Consider the following 27,862-nt stretch of genomic DNA (forward strand, 5'->3'; position numbering starts at 1 on the left):
ATGATGCTGTGGAAAGTGCTGCACTCAATACGCAATATGCAATATGCAATATGCTGGCTCCCGGCAAAGTCTGACACTGTTTCCACTGTTTCCCCATCTATTTCCCGTGAAGTGATGGGATCTGATGCCATGATCTTCGTTTTATGAATATTGAGCTTTAAGCCAACTTTTTCACTCTCCTCTTTCACTTTCATCAAGAGGCTTTTTAGTTCCTCTTCACTTTCTGCCATAAGGGTGGTGTCATCTGCATATCTGAGGTTATTGATATTTCTCCCAGCAATCTTGATTCCAGCTTGTGTTTCTTCCAGTCCAGCGTTTCTAATCATGTACTCTGCATATAAGTTAAATAAACAGGGTGACAATATACAGCCTTGACATACTCCTTTTCCTATTTGGAACCAGTCTATTGTTCCATGTCCAGTTCTAACTGTTGCTTCCTGACCTGCATAGAGGTTTCTCAAGAGGCAGATCAGGTGGTCTGGTATTCCCATCTCTTTCAGGATTTTCCACAGTTTATTGTGATCCACACAGTCAAAGGCTTTGGCATAGTCAATAAAGCAGAAATAGATGTTTTTCTGGAACTCTCTTGTTTTTCGATGATCCAGCGGATGTTGGCAATTTGATCTCTGGTTCCTCTGCCTTTTCTAAAACCACCTTGAACATCAGGAAGTTCACGGTTCACATACTGCTGAAGCCTGGCTTGGAGAATTTTGAGCATTACTTTACTAGCGTGTGAGATGAGTGCAATTGTGCGGTAGTTTGAGCATTCTTTGGCATTGCCTTTCTTTGGGATTAGGATGAAAACTGACCTTTTCCAGTCCTGTGGCCACTGCTGAGTTTTCCAAATTTGCTGGCATATTGAATGCAGCACTTTCACAGCGTCATCTTTCAGGATTTGGAATAGCTCAACTGGAATTCCATCACCTCCACTAGCTTTGTTCTTAATCATGCTTTCTAAGGCCCACTTGACTTCACATTCCAGGATGTTTGGCTCTAGGTCAGTGATCACATCATCGTGATTATCTGGGTCATGAAGATCTTTTTTGTACAGTTCTTCTGTGTATTCTTGCCATCTCTTCTTAATTTCTTCTGCTTCTGTTAGGTCCATACCATTACTGTCCTTTATCGAGCCCATCTTTGCATGAAATCTTCCTTTGGTATCTCTAGTTTTCTTGAAGAGATCTCTAGTCTTTCCCATTCTGTTGTTTTCCTCTATTTCTTTGCATTGATCGCTGAAGAAGGCTTTCTTATCTCTTCTTGCAATTCTTTGGAACTCTGCATTCAGATGTTTATATCTTTCCTTTTCTCCTTTGCTTTTTGCTTCTCTTCTTTTCACAGCTATTTGTAAGGCATTTGTAAGGCATTGACAGCCATTTTGCTTTTTTGCATTTCTTTTCCATGGGGATGGTCTTGATCCCTGTCTCCTGTACAATGTCACGAACCCCATTCCATAGTTCATCAGGCACTCTATCTATCAGATCTAGGCCCTTAAATCTATTTCTCACTTCCACTGTATAATCATAAGGGATTTGATTTAGGTCATACCTGAATGGTCTAGTGGTTTTCCCTACTTTCTTCAATTTCAGTCTGAATTTGGCAATAAGGAGTTCATGGTCTGAGCCACAGTCAGCTCCTGGTCTTGTTTTTGTTGACTGCATAGAGCTTCTCCATCTTTGGCTGCAAAGAATATAATCAATCTGATTTCGGTGTTGACCATCTGGTGATGTCCATGTATAGAGTCTTCTCTTGTGTTGTTGGAAGAGGGTGTTTGTTATGACCAGTGCATTTTCTTGGCAAAACTCTATTAGTCTTGCCCTGCTTCATTCATATTCCAAGGCCAAATTTGCCTGTTACTACAGGTGTTTCTTGACTTCCTACTTTTGCATTCCAGTCCCCTATAATGAAAAGGACATCTTTTTTGGGTGTTAGTTCTAAAAGGTCTTGTACATCTTCATAGAACCGTTCAACTTCAGCTTCTTCAGTGTTACTGGTTGGGGCATAGACTTGGATTACTGTGATATTGAATGGTTTGCCTCAGAAACAAACAAAGATCATTCTGTCGTTTTTGAGATTGCATCCAAGTACTGTATTTCAGACTCTTTTGTTGACCATGATGGCTACTCCATTTCTTCTGAGGGATTCCTGCCCGCAGTAGTAGATACAATGGTCATCTGAGTTAAATTCTCCCATTCCAGTCCATTTCAGTTCGCTGATTCCTAGAATGTCGACATTCACTCTTGCCATCTCCTGTTTGACCACTTCCAATTTACCTTGATTCATGGGCCTGACATTCCAGGTTCCTATGCAATATTGCTCTTTACAGCATCGAACCTTGCTTCTATCACCAGTCACATCCACAGCTGGGTATTCTTTTTGCTTTGGCTCCATCCCTTCATTCTTTCTGGAATTATTTCTCCACTTATCTCCAGTAGCATGTTGGGCACCCACTGACCTGGGGAGTTTCTTTTTCAGTATCCTATCATTTTGCCTTTTCATACTGTTCATGGGGTTCTCAAGGCAAGAATACTGAAGTGGTTTGCCATTCCCTTCTCCAGTGGACCACATTCTGTCAGATCTCTCCACCACGACCCTCCCGTCTTGGGTTGCCCCACGGGCATGGCTTAGATTCATTGAGTTAGACAAGGCTGTGGTCCTAGTGTGATTAAATTGACTAGTTTTCTGTGAGTATGGTTTCAGTGTGTCTGCCCTCTGATGCCCTCTTGCAACACCTACCATCTTCTTACATCACCCTTAACCTAAGTAAACAGATTGGCACTGTATAGAGATTCCTCTTAAGAGCATCTTACACCACCCTTAACTTAAGTCAACGGATTGGCATGGTACAGAGAGTCCTCTTAAGACCATCTTACATCATCCTTAACCTTAATCAATGGATCAGCACTGTACAGAGATTCCTCATAAGAGCATCTTCAGTTCAGTTCAGTTCAGTTCAGTCGCTCATGTCCGACCCCATGAATCACAGCACACCAGGCCTTCCTGTACATCACCATCTCCCGGAGTATCTTACACCACCCTTAACCTTAGTCAACGGATTGGCGGTACAGAGAGTCCACCTTGAAATACACGTATCTTCTTTGTTCACTTTCTGTCTTTCCCATTAGATCGCAATCCCCACAAGGTGACCGTCTTCTCTGTCCATGCACTGCTGCATTCTCAGGATGTTCCAGGTTGCCATATATCAAAGATGCTCAGTTAGTGACCGTTGAGTGAAGGAAGGAAGGAAATCTGGTGATTATAACCTAGACCTGTAGGATCATTGCAACTGGAGCAGAACTACCATGACATTACATTTTAGATAGAAGACCCTTCACGCCTTCCTAAGGAGAGGCAGTAGACAACATTTCTTCCACGTGGGCTCCATTTCCCTCCTTCCCTCCCTCTCACCTTCCCTTGTCTCTTTCCTTCCTCCCTCTCTCCCTTGCCCACTTCCCATTCTCCCTCCCTTCCTTCCTTTTCTTCCTTCCCTCCTCCATTCTTTCTTTCTTTCAATAATAAAAGTAATAATATCCCCAAGCATCCCATGAAGTGTGAATAACATGACATTGCCTGGAGTTGTGTACATAAGGTGGTGACGTACGTTGCTAGGAAGTCACTTCTAGGAGACTCGGACTTCATTGAAAAGTTGTCAGTGAACCAGAAGCACCTGGCTATTAAGGATAAAGAAAGGCTGTTTCTGTGCACAGCTGGGGGCTTCCCCCACCTGGGGATCCCTGAAGACAAGGATGACAAAGAGGCTGGGAGCCCTGAAAGACAGACACGGAGGAAGGGCTGGGTGTTAGGCCCTAAGCACCGTGCATCTCCCTATGTGTTTAATCAAGAGCGGGGGTGGACAGCGAAGGCAGACTGTGTTTCATACAGCCTGTGTTAGTCTTTGAAGTATTTCTGCGCTTTGACCGGTGTGTTCAGTTTCTTCCTTTAGGTTATTTAACCTGCACTTCTCCAGATGATTTTTTTTTTTTTTTTTTGAGTGTCATGCATTCAGTTAAGTTCAGTCGCTCAGTCATGTCTGACTCTGCGATCCCATGGACTGCAGCACACCAGGCCTCCCTGTCCATCACCAACTCCCAGAGTTTGCTCAAACTACATGTCCATCAAGTCGGTGATGCCATCCAACCAGCTCATCCTCCTTCGTCCCCTTCTCCTCCAGCCTTCAATCTTTCCCAGCATGAGGGTCTTTTCCAATGAGTCAGTTCTTCCCATCAGGTGGCCAAAGTATTGGAGTTTCAGCTTCAGCATCAGTCCTTCCAATGAATATTCAGGACTAATTTCCTTTAGGATGGATTGGTTGGATCTCCTTGCAGTCGAAGGGACTCTCAAGAGTCTTCTCCAACACCACAGTTCAAAAGCATCAATTCTTTGGCACTCAGCTTTCTTCACCGTCCAACTCTCACATACATACATGACCACTGGAAAAACCATAGCATTGACTAGACGGACCTTTGTTGGCAAAGTAATGTCTCTGCTTTTTAATATGCTGTCTAGGTTTTTCATAGCTTTTCTTTCAAGGAGCAAGTGTCTTTTAATTTCAGGGCTGCAGTCACCATCTGCAGTGATTTTGGAGTCCAAGAAAATAAAGTCTGACACTGTTTCCATTGTTTCCCCATCTTTTTGCCATGCAGTGATGGGACTGGATGCCATGATCTTAGCTTTTTGAATGCTGAGTTTTAAGCCAGCTTTTTCACTCTCCTCTTTCACTTTCATCAAGAGGCTCTTTAGTTCCTCTTCACATTCTGTCATAAGGGTGGTGTCATCTGCATATCTGAGGTTATTGATATTTCTCCTAGCAATCTTGATTCCAGCTTGTGCTTCATCCAGCCCAGCATTTTGCATGATATACTCTGTATATAACTTAAATAAGCAGGGTGCCAATATACAGCCTTGACATACTCCTTTTCCTATTTGGAACCAATCTGTTGTTCCATGTCCAGTTCTAACTGTTGCTTCCTGATCTGTATACAGATTTCTCAGGAAGAAGATCAGGTGGTCTGGTATTCCTATCTCTTGAAGAATTTTCCACATTTTGTTGTGATCCACACAGTCAAAGTCTTTGGCATAGTCAATAAAGCAGAAATAGATGTTTTTCTGGAATTCTCTTGCTTTTTCTATGATCCAACAGATGTTGGTAATTTGATCTCTGTTTCCTCTGCCTTTTCTAAATCTAGCTAGAACATCTGGAAGTTCATGGTTCACATACTGTTGAAGCCTGGCTTAGGGAATTTTGAGCATTACTTTGCTAACGTGTGAGATGAGTGCAATTGTTCATTCTGGTAAATTTACGAGATATTCAAAGATATATTAGGTATCGTCTCTGGCATCAGTGAGGTCAGCGTCTGACTTGGGAGATAAAACACAACTTTATCTCCCAAGTTGTTAGGGAGGCCAGAAATGCTTCCCTAACAACAGAGTCCAAAGTGAGACTGTCCCTTGAAAGTGATGCTATCATAGTTGAGGATGGACAGACAGTAAGAGTCAGGGAAGGCTTTGTGGTGGAGGTGAGCTGGCCCTGAAAGAATGACTGCGCATCAATGATGATTGAATTGATTTAATGTTTTTGAAATCTCTGGATCCCAAGCTAATAGAAATAGTTTCTTTCTCCCAAGCGGTCAGAGTGTACCTAGAAAGGTAACTAGGAGCAGTACCATGTTACAGATGCAGCGATGTCGTTATATTCCAGCACAGAAGGTGCTCAGGCACAGCGCCATCACATGTTCTGGCGTGAGAGGGTGGCCAGGAAGCCTTTTTAGCTGATGTGCTGCTGGGCTAAGTAGCTCAGAATAAAATTTTGCGTCCTTTAAAAGTACGTAAAAGGCAGGCTTCCCTGGTGGCTCAGTGGTAAAGAATTGCCTGCCCACGCCGTGGACACAGGCTCAATCCCTGGTCTAGGAAGATCCAACACGCTGCAGAGCAACTAAGCCCAGGCGCCACAACTACCGAGCCTGCGCTCTAAGCCGGGAGCCGCGACTACTGAGCCCCCGCGCCCGCGGGCCCAGGCTCTGCAACAGGAGGAACCACAGCAATGAGAGGCCCAAGCATTGCAGCTGGAGAGTCGCCCCCCAGCCACGACTAGAGAAAGCCCACTCACAGAGACAGACCGAGAACCACCAAAAATAAACAAATGACCCTTTTAGAAATGGTACATAAAAGAGAAGGGATGGTGGGGTAGCATTTAGCTTTTAACCATCTTCCATATTTTAAACAGAAAAGATGGAACGTGCTGCTGCTGCTAAGTCACTTCAGTCGTGTCCGACTCTGTGCGACCCCATAGACGGCAGCCCACCAGGCTCCCCCCTCCCTGGGATTCTCCAGGCAAGAACAGTGGAGTGGGTTGCCATTTCCTTCTCCAATGCATGAAAGTGAAAAGTGAAGGTGAAGTCGCTCAGTCGTGCCCAACTCCCAGCGACCCCATGGACTGAAGCCTACCAGGCTCCTTCGTCCATGGGATTTTCCAGGCAAGAGTACTGGAGTGGGGTGCCATTGCCTTTGAGAGAGTCATTTCCTAGGCAGGTTGATAGGGAGTCTAGGGGTCCCCAAGGAGAGAGGGGTCTGGAATTCTCAAGGAGGAAGAAAGGACAAACTTTTTTTCTTTCTCCACATTCCTTAGGATTATATAACAATAATGTATCCTGCCTAAGGACAGTCTTTGGATTAAACCTTCTGGCTAATCCTGTTATCTTAAAATGTAAATTATGGGAGTAGGTCTGATGAGGTCTTTACAACCTCCAGATATTCTTTGGATTCATTGGAGAGTATATAACTTCATTGTTAACACTGGTAAGCGGGTACTCTTTCTGCCCCCTTCTGATGCCTATGTCAGAAGCTTTCTCTATCTCCTTTATACTTTAATAAAAGTTTATTACACAAAAGCTCTGAGCGATCAAGCCTCGTCTCTGGCCCCGGATTGAATTCTTGTCCTCCGGGGGCCAAGAATCCTGGTGTATTTGCGTGATTCAACAACAACCTTTCACCTTTTCCAAAAGATGGAATGTAGTGAGCCGTAAATCACTGAAAAATCATTGAAAGGGGTGGAGAGGTGGGCTCTAGGCTCAGACTCCAGGAGAGACTCTACAACATGGAACTGTCATCCCGAGGAACCAGGTTGTTTAACTGAAAGCATCAGGGGGAGCAGGGAGTCTCCAAAGATGGACTGTTTGACCCCAGAACCACGACTCAGGTACTTGACTCCCAGCAGCAGAATGGAAGCCTCACGCTCAGGACACTTCCTTCTCCAGGTTACTGGACTTCAATTCACATCTTAAGGGATTGCATTTAGTTGGTGGAAAGTAAATAATATCCTAGTGGCTAGAGAATCTGGGAAGTCTAAAGCTGGTACGTGAAGATTCACCAGAGGGTGGTTGGACTAGGTTATGCACAGACCAAGCTGCCATATCCTGCACAAGTGGCACACCAGCTGCAAAAGTCAGAGAGCACCTGGTCCATTACCCTGTGTGTGTGTGTGTGTGTGTGTGTTAATTATAAATTGTTGTCGTTTAGTTGCTAAGTCATGTCCAACTCTTCTGAGCCCAGGGACTGTAGCCCACCAGGCTCCTCTGTCCATGGAGTTTTCTAGGCAAGAACACTGGAGTGGGCTGCCATTCCCTTCTCCAGGGGATCTTCCCAGCCCAGGGATGGAGCCCAGGTCTCCTGCATTGGCAGAAGGGTTCTTTACTACTGTGCCACCAGGGAAGCCCAATTATAAATTACAAACTTGAACATTCTCCACGTGTTTGACTGGGGTGAGACAATTTCTGATCTGTAATTTGCAGTCCATTTAGACAGCCCACTTACCTGAGATCCCACCTACCAACTAAAGATCCTGTATGCTGCTACTAAGACCTGGCACAGCCCAATAAATAAATATTAAAAAAAAAAAAAATAAAGTAGTGGTTCTCTTCAAAACCAACCAACCAACAAACTAGTGGTGACCAAGCGTCCATAGGAAGTTACTCAAATACGCCAAATGTGCGTCACTTGAAAATAAGGCTTCTAAATGGCTAGGTTTATATGTGTTTTAGTGTATTTTGATTGTATGAAAGGATTTGATATGCTTTCTATGATGTCCTTCTTGAAAAGATGGTTTAGTCTGGATTGCATGGTGAATTGGTTACTTCTTTGTGGCAAAAGGAACCACTCCAGACTTAAAATACCAGTCATTTTATTTTCCCAGGCTTCTGTGGGTAGCATTTAGGCCAGCTCAGCTGGGCAGTCCTTCTGCTGGTCTTGATGGGGTCACTTATGTGGCTTCAGACATCCGGTGGTTTGACTGGGGCTGTTCCAGGGAGCCTCAGCTTGGCATCCAGTTTGTGCTCCGTGGGGTGTCGCCCTAGCTCTGGCTTCTTCACAGGTCAGTCTTAGGACAGCGAGAGAAGACAGGCTCCAAAGGGAAGGGTGACAGCTGTGGCACCTTTGCGGACGTCCCAGGGACCAGCGAGTCACGTGTCCCTGGAGGAGCACCTTTGCGGACGTCCCAGGGACCAGCGAGTCCCGTGTCCCTGGAGGACAGAGGTCACCTAGATGCATGGATACAGGACAGCGCAGCCCCCTGGGGCAGGTCCCATGGAGATGGGACCGCAGAAGGTATTCACTGAGCGGCTTTCTATCTCGTTGGACGACAGTTCCCAAAGAGGAAGACTGCATTCCTCCTGGCCTATTCTAGATATTTGTCAATGACTTGGAGAAGGAAATGACATACAATTATAATTTTGGCCATGACATAAAATTCTGATGACTGAGATAAATCCTGAAGATCACTTTGTGAGTTTGGATCCCTCCAAAACCAATAAAAGCAAAATGTATCGTGTTAAATAAAGAGTTTTGCATGTACGTTAGTAAAATAAATTATGGTCAGGCAGCATTGAGAGTCGTATGAAAACTGTACTTGGGGACTTGCCTGGTGATCCAGTGGTCAAGACTCTGCTTCCATCCCTGGTCAGGGACATAAGATCCCACATGCCCGTGTGGCACAGCCAATAAAAGAAAGAAACAAAGAAAACTATATTTGATTCATATTTATGAGACTAAAATGATCAAGATTAATTAATAAAAATACAGTTCACAGGTAAAAGTAAAAATTAATGGGTGAATTTAACTCAGATGACCATTGTATCTACTACTGTGGGCAAGAATCCCTTAGAAGAAGTGGAGTAGCCATCATGGTCAACAAAAGAGTCTGAAATGCAGTACTTGGGTGCAGTCTCAAAAATGACACAATGATCTCTGTTCATTTCCAAGGCAAACCATTCAGTATCACAGTAATCCAAGCCTATGCCCCAACCAGTAATGCTGAAGAAGCTGAAGTAGAACGGTTCTGTGAAGACCTACAAGACCTTGCTCCCTGGAAGAAAAATTATGACCAACCTAGGTGGCATATTAACAAGCAGAGATATTACTTTGCCAACAAAGGTCTGTCTAGTCAAGGCTATGGTTTTTCCAGTGGTCATGTATGGATGTGAGAGTTGGACTATAAAGAAAGCTGAGCATGGAAGAATTGATGCTTTTGAACTGTGGTGTTGGAGGAAATTCTTGACAGTCCACTGGGCGGCAAGGAGATCCAACCACTCCATCCTAAAGGAGATCAGTCCTGGGTGCTCATTGGAGGGACTGATGCTGAGGCTGAAACTCCAATACTTTGGCCACCTGATGCGAAGAGCTGACTCACTGGAAAAGACCCTGGTGAGGAGCTACCCCACACCCGAGGTCAGGGGCAGTGGCCGAGAGGAGCAACCCCACGCCCAAGGAGCAGCGGCTGCATGGGGAGGGCCGAGAGGAGCTACTCCACGTTCAAGGTCAGGAGGGGTGGCCGTGAGGAGATACCCCTCGTCCAAGGTGAGGACCAGCAGCTGCACTTTGCTGGAGCAGCCGTGAAGATATACCTCTCATCCAAGGTAAGAAAAACCCAAGTAAGATGGTAGGTGTTGTGAGAGGGCATCGGTGGGCAGACAGACTGAAACCATAATCACAGAAAACTAGCCAATCTGATCACACGGACCACAGCCTTGTCTAACTCAATGAAACTAAGCCACGCTGTGTGGGGCCACCCAAGACAGATGGGTCATGATGGAGAGATGTGACAGAATGTGGTCCACTGGAGAAGGGAATGGCAAACCACTTCAGTATCCTTGCCTTGAGAACCCCATGAACAGTGTGAAAAGGCAAAATGATAGGATACTGAAAGAGGAACTCCCCAGGTCGGTAGGTGCCCAATATGCTACTGGAGATCAGTGGAGAAATAACTCCAGAAAGAATGAAGGGATGGAGCCAAAACAAAAAAAATACCCAGCTGTAGATGTGACTGGTGATAGAAGCAAGGTCCGATGCTGTAAAGAGCAATATTGCATAGGAACCTGGAATGTCAGGTCCATGAATCAGGGCAAATTGGAAGTGGTCAAACAGGAGATGGCAAGAGTCAATGTCGACATTCTAGGAATCAGCGAACTGAAATGGACCGGAATGGGTGAATTTAACTCAGATGACCATTATATCTACTACTGTGGGCAGGAATCCCTCAGAAGAAATGGAGTAGCCATCATAGTCAACAAAAGAGTCCAAAATGCAGTACTTGGATGCAATCTCAAAAACGACAGAATGATCTCTGTTCATTTCCAAGGCAAACCATTCAATATCACAGTAATCCAAGTCTATGTCCCAACCAGTAATGCTGAAGAGGCTGAAGTTGAATGGTTCTATGAAGACCTACAAGACCTTTTAGAACTAACACCCCAAAACAGATGTCCTTTTCATTATATTGGACTGGAACGCAAAAGTAGGAAGTCAAGAAACACCTGAAGTAACAGGCAAGTCTGGCCTTGGAGTACAGAATGAAGCAGGGCAAAGGCTAATAGAGTTTTGCCAAGAGAACACCCTGGTCATAGCAAACACCCTCTTCCAACAACACAAGAGAAGACTCTACACATGGACATCACTAGATGGTCAACACCAAAATCAGATTGATTATATTCTTTGCAGCCAAAGATGGAGAAGCTCTATACAGTCAACAAAAACAAGACCAGGAGCTGACTGTGGCTCAGACCATGAACTCCTTATTGCCAAATTCAGACTGAAATTGAAGTAAGTAAGGAAAACCACTAGACCATTCAGGTATGACCTAAATCAAATCCCTTATGATTATACAGTGGAAGTGAAAAATAGATTTAAGGGACTAGATCTGATAGACAGAGTGCCTGATGAACTATGGGTGGAGGTTCGTGACATTGTACAGGAGACAGGGATTAAGACCATCCCCATGGAAAAGAAATGCAAAAAAGCAAAATGGCTGTCTGAGGAAGCCTTACAAATAGCTGTGAAAAGAAGAGAAGCAAAAAGCAAAGGAGAAAAGGAAAGATATAAGCATCTGAATGCAGAGTTCCAAAGAATAGCACAGAGATAAAAAAGCCTTCCTCAGTGATCAATGCAAAGAAATAGAGGAAAACAACAGAATGGGAAAGACTAGAGATCTCTTCAAGAAAATTAGAGATACCAAGGGAACATTTCATGCAAAGATGGACTTGATAAAGGACAAAAATGGTATGGACCTAACAGAAGCAGAAGATATTAAGAAGAGGTGGCAAGAATACACAAAAGAACTGTACAAAAAAGAGCTTCTTGACCAAGATAATCACGATGGTGTGATCACTCACCTAGAGCCAGACATCCTGGAATGTGAACTCAAGTGGGCCTTAGAAAGCATTATTAAGAACAAAGCTAGTGGAGGTGATGGAATTCCAGTTGAGCTATTCCAAATCCTGAAAGATGATGCTGTGTAAGTGCTGCACTCAATATGCCAGAAAATGTGGAAAACTCAGCAGTGGCCACAGGACTGGAAAAGGTCAGTTTTCATTCTAATCCCAAAGAAAGGCAATGCCAAAGAATCCTCAAACTACCGCACAATTGCACTCATCTCGCATGCTAGTAAAGTAATGCTCGAAATTCTCCAAGCCAGGCTTCAGCAATATGTGAACTGTGAACTTCCTGATGTTCAAGCTGGTTTTAGAAAAGGCAGAGGAACCAGAGATCAAATTGCCAACATCTGCTGGATCATCAAAAAAGCAAGAAAGTTCTAGAAAAACATCTATTTCTGCTTTATTGACTATGCCAAAGCCTTTAACCATGTGGATCACAATAAACTGTGGAAAATTCTGGAAGAGATGGGAAAAACAGACCACCTGACCTGCCTCTTGAGAAACCTGTATACAGGTCAGGAAGCAACAGTTAGAACTGGACATGGAAAAACAGACTGGTTCCAAATAGGAAAAGGAGTATGTCAAGGCTGTATATTGTCACCCTGCTTATTTAACTTATATGCAGAGTACATCATGGGAAACGCTGGGCTGGAGGAAGCACAGGCTGGAATCAAGATTGTCGAGGGAAATATCAATAACCTCAGATACGCAGATGACACCACCCTTATGGCAGAAAGTGAAGAAGAACTAAAAAGCCTCTTGATGAAAGTGAAGGAGAAGAGTGAAAAAGTTGGCTTAAAACTCAACATTCAGAAAACGAAGATCATGGCATCCGGTCCCACCACTTCATGGGAAATAGATGGGGAAACAGTGGAAACAGTGTCAGACTTTATTTTTCTGGGCTCCAAAATCACTACAGATGGTGACTGCAGCCATGAAATTAAAAGACGCTTACTCCTTGGAAGGAAAGTTATGACCAACCTAGATAGCATATTCAAAAGCAGAGACATTACTTTGCCAACAAAGGTTCGTCTAGTCAAGGCTATGGTTTTTCCTGTGGTCATGTATGGATATGAGAGTTGGACTGTGAAGAAGGCTGAGTGCTGAAGAATTGATGCTTTTGAACTGTGGTGTTGGAGAAGACTCTTGAGAGTCCCTTGGACTGCAAGGAGATCCAACCAGTCCATTCTAAAGGAGATCAGTCCTGGGTATTCATTGGAAGGACTGATATTGTAGCTGAAACTCCAATACTTTGGCCACCTCATGTGAAGAGTTGACTCATTGGAAAAAACCCTAATGTTGGGAAGGGTTGTGGGCAGGAAGAGAAGGGGACAACAGAGGATGAGATGGCTGGATGGCATCACCGACTCAATGGACATGAGTTTGGGTAAACTCTGGGAGTTGGTGATGGACAGGGAGGCCTGGCGTGCTGTGGTTAATGAGGTCACAAAGAGTCAGACACGACTGAGCAACGGAACTGAACTGAACTGATGACCTTTGAAGGAACAGGTGCAATCTTCTAGTTCAGCTTTGTCTTCTCAGATATAAGGAAACTGAAGTCTAGAGGCTTAGAGAGACTTGTACAAGGTAACACATACTCCTACTGGCAGAGCAAGAGTAGAACAAGGAGAGCATGACTGTGTGAAGACAGCTTAGTCTAGATTTCTGAATACTTGTGTTCTCATCCTGGTATATATTCTGGTAGCCACTTTAGTTTTCTCTTCTAAAGTAAAGAAGACAATGATACTTATGATGGGCTAAGTGAGAGAACCCACATAAAGTACCTCATACCCAGTGGATGTCCAATAAATAAATGTTGCTACTCCTCCATCCACGCCCAGGACACTGTGCTGCCCTGTGTGATAAAGCTGTATTTCAGTTGGTAGCATCCACAGCCTCTAGTGCTCCTAGAATACCATGTCTCTGTTGAGTACACTCTTGGCTCCTGCAGACCATCCGGGCGTAATTATTAACAGCGTCCCATTTCATTCTCAGAAGTGTCCTGATTTAAATAAGTCACAGAACCACCCGACCTAGAGCCTGCGTAATGCCCTCCTGAGGGCATTTTTCAATTCTTTGTTCCTCATACTATAGATCAAGGGGTTTAAGATGGGAGTGATGAAGGTGTAGACCACTGACACCACCCGGCCCGTCTCAGGAGAGTAGCTGGACCTGGGGGACAAATATATGAAGCTGGTGCAGCCGCACTGCAGGAGGACCACCGAGAGGTGAGCGGAGCACGTGGAGCAGGCCCGGCGGCGCCCTTCCGTGGACCGGATCCGTAAGACGGTCACCACGATGAAGACGTAGGAGACGAAGATCATCGAGAGGGGAATGCTTAGGACGGTGAAGCTGATGGCGTACAGAGCGGTCTGGTGAACGTGCGTGTCCGCGCAAGCCAGGCGCATGACAGCAGGCATGTCGCCGAAGAAGTGGTAGATTTCACTATTGTTGCAGAACAGGAGGCGGAAGATTAAAACTGTCAGCGGTAGTGACAGCACGAACCCTAGTTTCAGGGACCCCACCATCAGCCCCACACACAAGGGCCAGCTCATGAGGAGGGTGTACCCTAAAGGGTAACGGGTCGCCATCAACCGGTCGTAAGCCATGACCGCGAGCAGGACGCAAGCAGCCCCTCCCAGGAAGACGAAGAAAAACATCTGGGTACCACATCCAGTGATAGAAATGGGGGTTCTGCCCATTGAAAGAAGGTTTGCCAAGGCCAGGGGGGCGATGCAAGATGTATAGAGGATTTCCAGAGCTGCCAGGTTAGCCAGGAAAAAGTACATGGGGGTGTGGAGGGAATGATTGATCTGAACAATAAGGGCTATGAGGGCATTTCCACCCAGGCTGGTCAGGTACATCGCCAGGAAGGCCACAAAAATCAGCGCCTGCACCTTAGGGTCGGCTGAGAATGGACGAAAGAAGAATTGCACCTTTGCGGTTTTATTTATTTCTTCCATGGGTACCACATTGGACCTACGAAAAGGGAAGATGACAGGAGTCTCTAGGGATCTCTTTTAAGCTTTTTGCTTTCTGTTGGGGTATAGCTGATTAACAGTATTCCGATAGTTCAGGTGAACAGTGAAGGGACTCAACACACATAAACGTGTATCCGTTCTCCCCCAAACGCCCCTCCCCGCCAGGCGTCCACATATCACTGCGCGGAGCTCCTTGTGCTGGTCAGTAGGTCCCCGCCAAAGTCCCTGACCATGTCTTCCCCCCATTCTAGATGTCTCTTTTAACATGATGCTTTCCCAACTTCTCCATGCACAGAGGTACTTCGGCAGCTTTCCTTTTACAGCGGAGCATGTGACATTACAATTTATGGTTTGGCCCTCTCTCAGCTTTCTCCCTTTTCCTTCCTGCCCTGAAGACTGAAAACTCCTGGGTGCTGGGGGTTCTGACGACCTTTACTTTAACTCCCGTCTCCAGCACAGTACCTGGCAGAGAATATTTCTCAAGAAGTATTTCTGAACAAACGAATGGATAAAGTCAATTTAAAGTTCGAATTTACAAAACAGATAAAGTTGGGTATCAGTTCATCATGGGAAACTTGAAATAAAAAGTTTTAGGAACATATAAGTAGATACGTGACAAAGTTTAAAGAAAACCAGGCATTGTGATGCTGTATCAGAAGCTCCATAGGTTACAGGCATATACGATCGATACTGTGCATAAAACAGGTACCTAATGAGAACCCAGCATAGCACAGGGAACTCTGCTTAATGCTCTGTGGGGCCTGAATGGAAAGGAAACCCAGAAAAGAGGCAATATATGTATATGAATAGCTGCTGTACTCTTCCGTACGGTCGAAGCTAACACAACACTGTACAGCAACTATACGCCAGAAAAAATTAAAAAAACAAACTCTGTAATTTAGTTTAAAACCTGGAGACTTTAATGATTTGTTTTGCTTCCTCTCCTTTATCCAATAATATCAGTATTTATTTGTCCCTAAACACTGATACTGTCCTTCAGAATTTCTCATCTCTAAAGACTAATATCATATGATATAACTTATGTGCAGAATCTTAAAAAATGATGCAAATGAGCTTATTTACAAAACAGAAACAGACTCACAGAGAACACACCAGGGGGTGGAGGGGTAGACTGGAACTTTGGGATTGACATGTGCTGTGCTCAGTCACTCAGTCGTGTCTGACTCTTTGTGACCCCATGGACTGCAGTCCGCCATGCTCCTCTGTCCATGAGATTCTCCAGGCAAGGACACTGGAGTGGGTTGCCATACCCTCCTCCAGGGGATCTTCCTGACCCTGGGATAGAACCAGGTCTCCCACATTGCAGGTGATTTCTTTACAGTCTGAGCCACTAGGGAAGCCCAAGAATACTGGAGTGGGTAGCCTATCCCTTCTCCAGGGGATCTCTGGACCCAGGAATTGAACTGGGGTCTCCTGCATTGCAGGCAGATTCTTTACCAGCTGAGCTACCAGGGAAGCCCAGGACTGACACGTACACCCTGCTATATTTAAAACCGATAGCCAGCAAGTACCTGCTCTATCGCACAGGGAACCCTGCTCTGTAACAACCTACATGGGAAAAGAATTTGAAAAGGAATAGATGGATATGTATAACTGAGTCATTTTTGCTGTACCTGAAACTAACACAACACTGTTAATCAACTCTAAAATAGAAATTAAGGACTTCCCTGGTCGTCCAGTGGTTAAGAATACACCTGCCGATGCAGAGAACGTGGGTTTGATCTCTGGTCTGGGAAGACTGCGCATGCTGCAGGCCACAACTGGTCCTGCGTCCCCCTGAGCTCGTGTGCTGCAGCAGAGAAGCCGCCGCAACGAAGAGCAGCCCAGCTCACAGCAACCGGAGAAAGCCTGCGAGCAGCAGGGAAGGCCCAGGGCAGCCGAAAAGAAACAAACACTTAAGCAGTTAAAAGATTTCGCTTATCCTTTGCTTGGTCCCTTCCCGCTGCCCCATCAGTTCTATCCGCTGTTATCTTCCATTGGCCTTCCTTGTAATCTTCCATTTCTCTTCTTTTCTCTCTATAGTTCATCTTGCTCTCCATGATCATATAATTCACCTGCTTAAGAGTTTTTAATGCCTTCCTGTTTGTTAAACGACAGCTTTCACACCCCTCTGCTGGTTATTCAGTCTCTCCTGGGTCTGGCTTTCCCGGCTAACCCCACTGAGGACGGCCCTCGGTCATCCCTGCTCCGCACCATGTGGTACTCATCGGCCTCTTATCTATCTTTCATCTTTCCGCTTCATGTGATTCTGTTCTCTTTCTAGCAAGAAAACTTCTCCCTTTTGCCTAATGCAGATTCTGCCCACTTTTAAAATTCTAGGTTATGTTCTTCTTTTGCGAAGCCTTTCTGGAACACTCCAGTTTAAATCTCTCTCCTTTCTCCAAAATTCTTTGTCACTCATAGTGTTATGATTTTAGGGTTAATATACAGTCTTTACTGTATCTGTATGTTCTGTTCCAAATTGTATTCGAGGTTCCTGGAGGACAAGGGCTCTGTCTTCTGATAAATGATCATTTATTACAAGGTAAGTCCTAGACAAAGTGAGAGTGTTGAGCACGTGCTTGGGCTGGCTTACTTCATCCATCCCAGTGGCCCCCAACCTTTCTGGCACCAGGGACCTGTGTCTTGGAAGACAGTTTTTCCATGGGCCGGCATTGGGGGAGATGGTTTTGGGATGATTTAAGCACATTACATGTATTGTGCGCTTTATTTCTATTATTATTACATCATCTCCACTTCACATCATCAGACATCAGGTCCCAGAGCTTGGGGACACCTGCATTAAACCACTTTAGTAAGCGTGTACTATTATCTCCCCAATCTACAGATGAAGACATATAGGATTAAAAGGTTAAAAAGTGCTTTGAAGTCGCGTAAGTTAGCAGTAGGAAAGCTAGCACTTGCCAGTCTGTTCATAGACTTCTGTGCTTAATCTTCGTCTGTACTACACTGCCTTCCCCTGTGCTTCATGTCTCTGAAGTGGTGGCTTGGGGGGTCAAGCATCAGCCTGCAATGCAGGAGGCTTGGGTTTGGTCCCTGGGTCGGGAAGATCCCCTGGAGTAGGCAATGGCAACCCACTCCACTATTCTTGCCTGGAGATTTCAATGGACAGAGGAGTCTGGAGGGCTGCAGCCCATGGGGTTGTGAAGAGTCAGATCCCACCGAGCGACTAACACTTCCAGCACTTCCAAGTGGCTTTGTTATTTGATTATAGTTCAGCCATAGGTAGAACTCTAGATGGTCTATTGGGAAAAGAGCACCTAAGATCTGAGACCAAAAATGTTGGATTACAGTGTTCCTGGACTAGAGAGGCATGATTTTAACCTGGACCGTGGTTTACCTGCATGGCCTGATTGACCTTAATGTTTCACCTGTTAGCACAAATTTGGGCTCACCTGAAGAAAAAAGTAAAATCTTGATTTGAGAGTTCTGACTGTGGGGTAAACAGGGAAGGGGGAATGATGTTCTCTCACTCAGAGGCTGAAAGCCTGCTTGGGGCAGAGGTTTCTGTGCCTCCTGGAGAGACTCGTACCAGCTGGAGGATTTCCACATCAGACGTACCCAAACAAAAATATATTTGTCCTTATTCTTGAATAAGTGTTATTCTTGAATAACGCTGTTTATATGTCATTATAAATGAGTTTTATATATGAATTTATGGATGCATAAATGGCATTCATAAAATTAATTCATAAAATGAAATATATATTTTATGTTGTTCAGTCACGAAGTCATGTCCGACTCTTTGCAACCCCATGGACTGCAAATTTTAAATATGTCTGCAAATCTGAGAAAATTATGTGTCTGAAGACACTATTTACTTTCTAAAAGAGACTCCAAGAGTATTTTCTGGCAGCAGCATCTGGAAAGATGAGTCAAAATTATGTCCCTTTTCTGTTAATACCTTGAGTCATATGGAATTCGCTTCTGAAAGTTGATAATGGTGGCATATAGGCAATCTCACAGAATAGTTTTCAACGTAATACTTTCACAAGCACACTCTTGAGTAAATCAAATGAACTGTTCAGACCAACAGCATTCAACAAAAGGTATTGTTCTTCTATTGCATAATGCTAGATAATATTTACTGGGTCCTGTATACCACGCTAATCATTGTACATCGTCTCCCTTAAGTGGCCCTTCAGTCCTTTATTGTCTGTATTTTTTTCAGATGAAGACATTCAGGCTTAAAGGCTTTAACCAACTTGCCCAGCTAGCAAATGGGAAAGGAACAATTCCTCGTTCAGGCTGAAGCAAATCTCAGCTTCCGTCACGAAAATAAAGTACACAGAGCAGCACGCTGTGCGTAAGGCCGACTGGTAGGTGTCCCAGAAAGTCAAGTCCCTTTGTCCGAATTGTCCTTCATCAACAAACTTTTTCTCCTTGGAGTGAGTGCCACAAACCTTTCTCAGATCCTTACAAAGTCAGTGCTCGGAACCCTAATTTATAATCTCCCTTTTTTCTTTTTGCTCTTTCTTTTCACCCTCTCTCACCAACTACTCACTAAATCAATATTCATATTCATAAATTTTTAAAAAATTAATTTTATTGGAAATAGTTGCTTTCCAGTGTTAGTTTCTGCTGTACAGCAAAGGGATTCGGCCATGCACACACACACATCCTCTTTTCTGGACTTCCTTCCCATTCAGGTCTTCACAGGGACCAAGCGGAGTTCCCTGTGCTGGATGTTTTCATTCGTTATCTATTTTAGTAAATAGTAAAAACATTTATTAAGACCCTCCACTATGTCAGGCATAGCTCTAGTTTCTCGGAGAAGAGGGAAGAGGGTGGAGAATTATTCAGTGTGTCTACACTCAGAGAGCTCAAAATCGAATGAGAGATACAGTAATAAAAAGAATATAAGTCAAGTTCAGCTAGTGAAGCCGCTCAGTCGTGTCCAACTCTTTGAGACCCCATGGACTGCAGCCTACCAAGCTCCTCTGTCCATTGGATTTTCCAGGCAATAGTACTGGAGTGGATTGCCATTTCTTTCTCCAGGGGATCTTCCTGACCCAGGAGTCAAACCCGGGTCTCCCGCATTGTAGACAGACACTTTGCCGTCTGAGCCACCAGGGTGTCGTAAAAGGCCAGTGTGTGAGGAAAACTCAGGCACATCTCTTTCTATCCAATAATGCTTTTTGAAAAGTTCATGTAATTAGAATTATTTTTTTAATGTATATGGGGGATTCTTTTCTTTTTTTAAAAAATTTATTTTTTAACTGGAGGATAATTGCTTTATAGAATTTTGTTGTTTTCTGTCAAACCTCAACATGAATCAGCCATAGGTATACACATATGGGGGATTCTTAATGAGAAGGAACCTTCTAGCTATTCCTCTTATAACAGAAGCAGACATTTTCTAATTCTTTGACCTCTATAAGTTTGGTGTTTGTGATGATGGATTTTTTTAAACCAGAGAAATCCTTGAAAGGACCGACATCTCTGTATTTCAAGGTTAGGCTAGTGTTGGACTCAATCTAATCTAGGGGCTTCCCTGGTGGCTTAGTGGTAAAGAATCCACCTGCCAATGCAGAAGACACAGATTTGATCCCTGGGTCGGGAAGATCCCCTGGAGAAGGAAATGGCCACCCATTCCAGTATTCTTGCCTGGGAAATTCCATGGACAGGGGAGCCTGGTGGGCTACAGTCCACGGGCTCAGAAAGGATTCAGACATGACTGAGCGACTGAAACAGCAGTCTGATCTGGATCACGATCCCTTGACCATATTGGACAGAGCCTCCTTCTTGCCATTCGCCATTCTGAAAAGCATGGATTTCACTGCATGTGTTCTGGAACTCCCCTTCAACTGTCTAGTATAGAACACTGGTTCTGAGTCAAAACTGAACTTTGTTTCTGGGAAAATTTCCATACTTAGCTTCTGTTCCTGGACAATGTCCACCACGAGGCTTGTCCTGGTTACAAGTTAGAGTTTTCCCCAAGCTTCTAAAACTGGAGTCTAGAAGAAGATTCTTACCTTTTAATGTAGTCATGTGGATTACAAGTCATTGCAGATTTACGTGGATTCTTTGCTAAACGCTGAGGATGCCAGCGTTCTGTCTTCAAAGGATCCCCAGGCTGGTTTGCTGATCACTTATGGATTCAAGCATATCGCTATGTTAAAGCACTTCTCAAACTAGATCTGATTCAACTCTGGGACTGAGAGAACGTTTCATCCTGCCTCTTCTTTCTGTATAAGGCAAACCTGGCTTTACTTATCATATCTTTGAAGCCTGGAACTAACCTCTGAAGTTCCCGTGATGTTTAGACTCAAAATTATCATCAAATAATGACATTCATAATAACAAAGCTGACTGAAGGGACACTCTTGGTCCCCAGAGATGACTTGGGAAGGTCTGCCTGGGAAGCATAAAGCTACAAGATTAAATTCAGTGTTCCTAATATTTAAAATTGCATCAGGAATATTCCATTGGTACATCTTCCCTAAGGATTATTTTTTCAGTCACTTGATGAATTCAACGATGAGGTCAGTTGGGGAAAAGAAAAATGATTATTTTCACTGATTTACCTTGAAATCATATTCAAAAAAGGAAATGTCCACATGGAGCATTATTCATGGCTCTTTTCCATATTCTGCAACATCCCATTCTCTCTCTGTTTTATGATTTTATTTATTACCTTGACTGTGCTGGGTCTTCGCTGCTGTGCGGGCTTTTCTCTGGCTGCAGCAGCAGGGGCTACTCTCCTGTTGCAGAGCACGGGCTCCAGGGTTCTGGGGTCGGTAGCTGTGACATGTGGTCTCAGTAGTCGTGGCTCCCAGGCTCTAGGACACAGGCTCAACAGTTGTGCACGAGCTTAGCTGCTCTGCGGTGTGTGGGATCTTCCTAGATCAGGCACTGAACCCTGGTCTCCTGCACTGGCAGGTGGATTCTTTACCACTGAGCCACCGGGGAAGCCCTCCCCTTCTCTCTTTGTTCCTGGGAAATTCATTCCTCCTGACTTTCCTCTCGCATCTTTGATATTTCTTCTTAGTCTCAGTTCAGTTCAGTTCCGTGGCTCAGTCATGTCCGACTCTCTGTGACCCCACGGACTGCAACACACCAGGCCTCCCTGTCCATTACCAACTTCCGGACTTTACTCAAACTCGTGTCCATTGAGTCAGTGATGCTATCCAACCATCTCATCGCCTGTCATCCCCTTCTCCTGCCTTCAATCTTTCCCAGCATCAGGGTCTTTTCCAAGGAGTCAGTTCTTCACATCAGGTGGCCAAAGTATTGGAGTTTCAGCTTCAGCATCAGTCCTTCCAATAAATATTCAGGACTGATTTCCTTTAGGATCGACTGCTTTGCTTTAGGATTCATTTCTTAATCCATATTGCTGGTTTTCCCACTTTCCCTAACTCCCACTCAAGCTGGGTCTTTGTCTCGGTTCCTCTTTTCTATTTACATTTTTTGGGGATAAGTAATCCAGTTTAGTTGTTTGACTTTAAATACAAACAACAGGTTGATAACGCTGAAATGCGCCATTCCCAGCCCTTGGACAGCACGGAGGCCATCCTAAAGGAAATTAACTCTGAATATTCTTACTCCTTGGAAGGAAAGTCATGACCAACCTAGATAGTATATTGAAAAGCAGAGATATTACTTTGCCAACAAAGGTCTGTCTAGTCAAGGCTATGGTTTTTCCAGTGGTCATGTATGGATGTGAGAGTTGGACTGGGAAGAAAGCTGAGCACTGAAGAATTGATGCTTTTGAACTGCGGTGTTGGAGAAGACTCTTGAGAGTCCCTTGGACTGCAAGGAGATCCAACCAGTCCATTCTGAAGGAGATCAGCCCTGGGTGTTCATTGGAAGGACTGATGCTAAAGCTGAAACTCCAGTACTTTGGCCACCGCATGCGAAGAGTTGACTCACTGGAAAGACCCTGATACTGGGAGGGATTGGGGGCAGGAGGAGAAGGGGACGACAGAGGATGAGATGGCTGGATGGCATCACCAACTCGATGGACATGAGTTTGAGTGAACTCTGGGAGTTGGTGATGGACAGGGAGGCCTGGCGTGCTGTGATTCATGGGGTCGCAAAGAATCGGACACGACTGAGCGACTGAACTGAACTGAACTAATTGACTGGAAGGACTGATGCTGAAGCTGAAGCTCCAATACTTTGGCCACCTGATGCAAAGAGCTGACACATTTGAAAAGACCCTGCTCCTGGGAAAGATTGAAGGCAGGAGGAGAAGGGGACGACAGAGGATGAGCTGGTTGGATGACCTGGCATCACCGACTCAATGGACATGAGTTTGAGCAAACTCTGGTAGATGGTGAAGGACAGGGAAGCCTGGAGTGCAGCAGTTCATGGGGTCACAAAGAGTCCACACAACCTAGCAACTGAACAACAACAACTCTGTCCCTGAACTAGGGATGAGTATATCCACCATCTGTCAATGACAGATTGATTTTGCCAGCTTGCCTTCTGCGTCTGCAGAGCCTGAGCCCTGTGCTGCTGCGGCTGCTGACCTTCCACACACCGTGAAGGGAGGTCAGGGTGGAGAGTGAGGCCCTCTGCTCCGGGAGACTGGTGGAACAGGTCTCTAGACAGTTGCATGTTTTCAGGAACTGATTTTATGATCCTAGTCCTTGCTTCTCCTCATATCTAGGAAAGCACTAAATCCTTTCATGGTGATGTCAGCTCCTCAAGACCAGCAGAAAACCTTTTGTAAAATAAGCACTTGGTTGAACTCCCCCTACACCAAGAGCATATTTATTGACTTTCTCCCACTACCTCTGTGGAGCAGTTTCTCGGCTCTCCGAGGTGCTGTCTCCCAGGCTGCAGTCCTCATTTTCCCCCAAATAAAACTTTACTCCCAACTCTCACGTGGTGCCTCTTTTTGCGGTTGACATGTCTAACACCTCTAATTTGATCCTAATATCTTACATTGTGCTTCCTGGTGGCTCAGCTGGTAAAGAATCCGCCTGCAATGTGGGAGACCTGGGTTCGATCCCTGGGTCAGGAAGATCCCCTGGAGAAGGGAATGGCAACCCACTCCAGTATCTTGCCTGGACAGTTCCATGGACAGAGGAGCCTGCAGGCTACAGTACATGGGGTCAAAAAGAGTTGGACATGACTGAGCAACCAACGGTCTTATATTTAGCATATCAAAACCAGAACTTTTCACCCACCATCTGCTCAGGTGTTATGCATTGAACCATTCAAATCCTGACAGTAGTCTCTCAATATTATTTGTTGACCTTGATGAAACTAACATTTCATTCAATTTCTTGTAAAACATCTGAAGAGATGGTTTTCTTTCAGTGTCCCTTGGAGAAATGAAGGATCATTAAAAAAAATTTTTTTTAATTTCATTCATGAAATTACAGAATTATTGTAGAAGGGATTTTAAGAAGTCATGTAGTGATTATCATCTTGGATCCCATATCTCAAAGGGCCTTCAAGATTATTAATGGAGTTTTCAAGTTTTCAATTTCAAAAGCACTAACATGCATCAAACATTTTCTTGGGATAATTTTATGCATATATTGTTATTAGTGTTACTGCTGCTCTTTGTTTTCGGTTGTTTTGTTACTTGGGGATTGGAGACAATATGCAAGAACGGTTAAAAGACTAAATCTGATTCAGGCACCTTGCATGCTAAGCTGTTTCGGTTGTTCTGACTCTTTGTGACCCCATGGAATGTAGCCCACCAGCTTCTTCTGTCCATGGGATTTCCCAGGCTAGAATACTGCATGGGTTTCCATGCACTCCTCCAGGGGATCTTCCCGACCCGGGGATCAAATCTGAGTCTCTCGTGTTTCCAGCGTCGGCAGGCAGGGTCCTTATCACTAGTGCACCTGGGAAGCCCGAGCTCGGATGCTGACCCTGGCCAAGCCCCTGACCACGTGTCCTTGGGTAAGTTAACTACACTTTCTGAGCCTTGGCTGCCTCCCTGGTGGCTCAGTGGTAAAGAATCTGCCTGCCACTGCAGGAGATGTGGGTTCGATCCCTGGATCAGGAAGATCCCCTGGAGAAGGGAATGGCAACCCATTCCAGTATTCTGGCCTGGAGAATCCCATGGACAGAGGAGCCTGGAGGGATACAGTCCATGGGGTCACAGAGAGTCGGACACGACTGGGTGACTAAGAATGGATGCATGCAAGCAACTCTTCATTAGCTCTAAAATGATTATTGTGGGGTTTATGGAGAAAACACTGTAAAATTTGTATACTGCAGAGAATGTTGAGAGCTACAGATTTTATTCAAGCTTACTTCCTAAACAGATGTTCATTCTGAATATGTACTTTTCAGCTTCGTTGAGGTATAATTGGTGATGTTACAATTGCAAAGGAGATCCAACCAGTCCATTCTGAAGGAGATCAGCCCTGGGATTTCTTTGGAGGGAATGATGCTGAAGCTGAAACTGCAGTACTTTGGCCACCTCACGTGAAGAGTTGACTCATTGGAAAAGACTCTGATGCTGGGAGGGATTGGGGGCAGGAGGAGAAGGGGACGACAGAGGATGAGATGGCTGGATGGCATCACCCACTCAATGGACTTGAGTCTGGGTGAACTCCGGGAGTTGGTGATGGACAGGGAGGCCTGGTGTGCTGCGGTTCATGGGTTCACAAAGAGTTGGACACGACTGAGCGACTGAACTGAACTGAACTGAAAGTGTACAATGTGATTTTTTATACATTAGGAAATGATTACCATGGTCAAGCTAATTAATATATCCCTCACTTCATATGGTTTTTTGTATGTGTGTTAAGAACACTTAGTACCTCTTTGCTTAGGAAATTTCAAGTATACAGCGCGTTTTGGTAACTTCAGTCACCTTGTTGTACGTCAGAGCTCTGGAACTTTCTCATCTTATAATGCAGCTTGTGCGCTCTGGCCACCCCGTCCTCTCCGCTCCCTAGCGCTTGGTAGCCAGCCTTCTACTCTTTGTTTCCATGGGTTCAACGACTGTTTTAGATTCCACATGTAAGTGTAAACACAAACCATTTGTTTTTCTGTGTCTAGCTTATCTCACTTAACGTAATCCCTTCCAGGTTCATCTATGTTGTCTCAAATGGGAGATTATCATTCTTTATTAGGCTGATTAATATTGCATTTTTTATGTATATGTACATATATATGTGTATACACACACACTGCTGCTGCTGCTAAGTCGCTTCAGCCGTGTCCGACTCTGTGCGACCCCATGGACTGCAGCCTACCAGGCTCCCCCGTCCCTGGGATTCTCCAGGCAAGAGTACTGGAGTGGGGTGCTATTGCCTTCTCCATACACACACACACACACGCATATATATATCTCTATACACTTTTTAGTCCATTCATCCTTCAATAGACATTTGGCTTGATTCCATGTCTCAGATACTCCAAATAATGCTGCCATGAAGACGGGAATGCAGATGTCTCTTTGAGACGCTGATTTCACTTCCTTTGGCTTCTCCCAAGGGGTGGGACTGCTTGATTCCGCTGCAACATGGTGGTTCTATTTTTAATTGTTCGCAGAGCCTCTGTGCTCTTTTCCGTAGTGGCAGCACCACGTAACTGTATAAGACCTCCCTTTCCCCCACACCTTCGCCAAGACTTGCTATCTTTTGACTTTGGGGTAATAGTCATTCTAACAGGAGTCAGCTGATATCTCACTGTGGTTTTTATTTGCACTTTCTTGATGAATAGTTGCATTGGACATGTTTTTATATACTTTTTGGCCATTTGTGTGTCTTCTTTGGAGAAATGTTTATTTGGGGTTTTGCCCGTTTTAAAATTGGGTTGTTTGTGGAGTTTTTGCTTTTGTGTTGTATGCATTCTTTACATATTTTGGATGTTATCCCATTATCGCATTTATGGTTTGCAAACATCTTTCCTCACTCTTCAGGTTGCTTTTCGGTTTCTTGACTGTTTCCTTTGCTGTGCAGAAACTTTAGCTTGATGTAGTCCTAGTAGTTTATTTTTGCTTTTCTTGTTCATGCTTTTGGTGTCAGCATGGAAAAAGTCATCGCCAAGATCGGTATCATGCAGTCTCCCTCTGTGTTCTCGTCCCGGAATTGTATGGTTTCAGGTCTTATGTCTATGTTCTTAACAGATTTTGTGCTGATTTTTGTGTGTGGTGTAAGATGAAGACCCAGTTTCATTTTTTCATGAAAAATGTAAGATATACAATTTTCCTCATACTGTTTGTTGGAGACTGTCCTTTCTCCACTGTGTGTTCTTGGGGCCTCTGTTGAAAGTTGTTGGCTGTATGTGTGCGTTTATTTCTAGGCTTTCTACCTGTTCAGTTGGTCAGTGTGTCTGTTTTTGTGCCAACACCAATACTATTTAAATTACTGTAGCTTTGTATATAATTAAAAATCAGGAAGTGTGCTCCCTCTGGTTTTGTTCTTATTACTCATTGCTTTTGCTCTGGAGTCTTTTGTGGTTCCTTTCATTCGAATTCTAGGATAGATTTTTCTACTTCTGTGGAAAATGCCATCGGAATCTTGATAGGAATTGCCTGACTCTGTAGATAATTTCGAGTATCATGGACGTTTTGAAAGTATTAATTCTTTCAATCCATGCACATGGGTTGCCATTTCATTTATTTGCGTCATCTTCAGCTTCTTTCATCAGTGTTCAAACTGATGATTTTCCATGCACGTGTCTTTTACCTTCTCCTTTAGGTTTACTCTTAAGCATTTTATTCTTTTTGCTGCTATTAGAAATGGGATTATGTTCTTAATTCCCTTTTCAGATAGTTTTTGTTAGGGTATAGAAATGCAGCTTATTTTTGTATATTGTATTCTGCAACTTTGCCGAGTTTTCCTATGGATTCTCTGGGTATTTTTGTGGAGTCTTTGGAGTTTTCTATGTCGTATAAAATCATGCCATCCACAGAGATAATTTTGTTTTTCTGACTTGGATAGCCTCTATTTCTTTTTCTTACCTAACTTCTCTGGCTAGAAGTTCTAGTATTTTCTTGACTAGAAGTAGTGGATTTGTGTTCAAAGATGCCTAAAAATTATTTGATATATTTCAGCAGAGGTTCTTTATAAAAGCTCTGAATAAAATACAAATAGAAATAAACTGTTTGAATATATTGTAATTTTCAGTAATTCTGTAAGTATTTATCGAGTACTTATGCGGTGCCAGGAGCTTGCAGTACACTGGTGAGCAAGACAGAGAGCACTTCTGCTTTGGGCTTGTATTGGTGAGTGCGTTCTGTGA

General features: G+C 44.2%; 1 protein-coding gene and 1 long non-coding RNA gene across 2 annotated transcripts in view; one reads left to right on the plus strand and one right to left on the minus strand.

Annotated features, from left to right (window-relative positions):
* Positions 1-27,862, plus strand: part of LOC109569296 (uncharacterized) — a 68,101-nt gene that overhangs the window by 34,315 nt on the left and 5,924 nt on the right. The window contains exon 4 of the long non-coding RNA XR_011560602.1: positions 18,870-19,017. This is a non-coding gene — a long non-coding RNA (uncharacterized lncRNA). The remainder of the gene's footprint in view (positions 1-18,869; positions 19,018-27,862) is intronic.
* Positions 13,730-14,659, minus strand: OR10V1 (olfactory receptor family 10 subfamily V member 1). The gene has a single exon (XM_019974925.2). The coding sequence runs from the start codon at positions 14,657-14,659 to the stop codon at positions 13,730-13,732; it is 930 nt and encodes a 309-aa protein (XP_019830484.2).

The sequence above is a fragment of the Bos indicus genome, chromosome 15 (assembly GCF_029378745.1).
Source record: "Bos indicus isolate NIAB-ARS_2022 breed Sahiwal x Tharparkar chromosome 15, NIAB-ARS_B.indTharparkar_mat_pri_1.0, whole genome shotgun sequence".
In the NCBI taxonomy this organism is placed as follows: Eukaryota; Metazoa; Chordata; class Mammalia; order Artiodactyla; family Bovidae; genus Bos; species Bos indicus.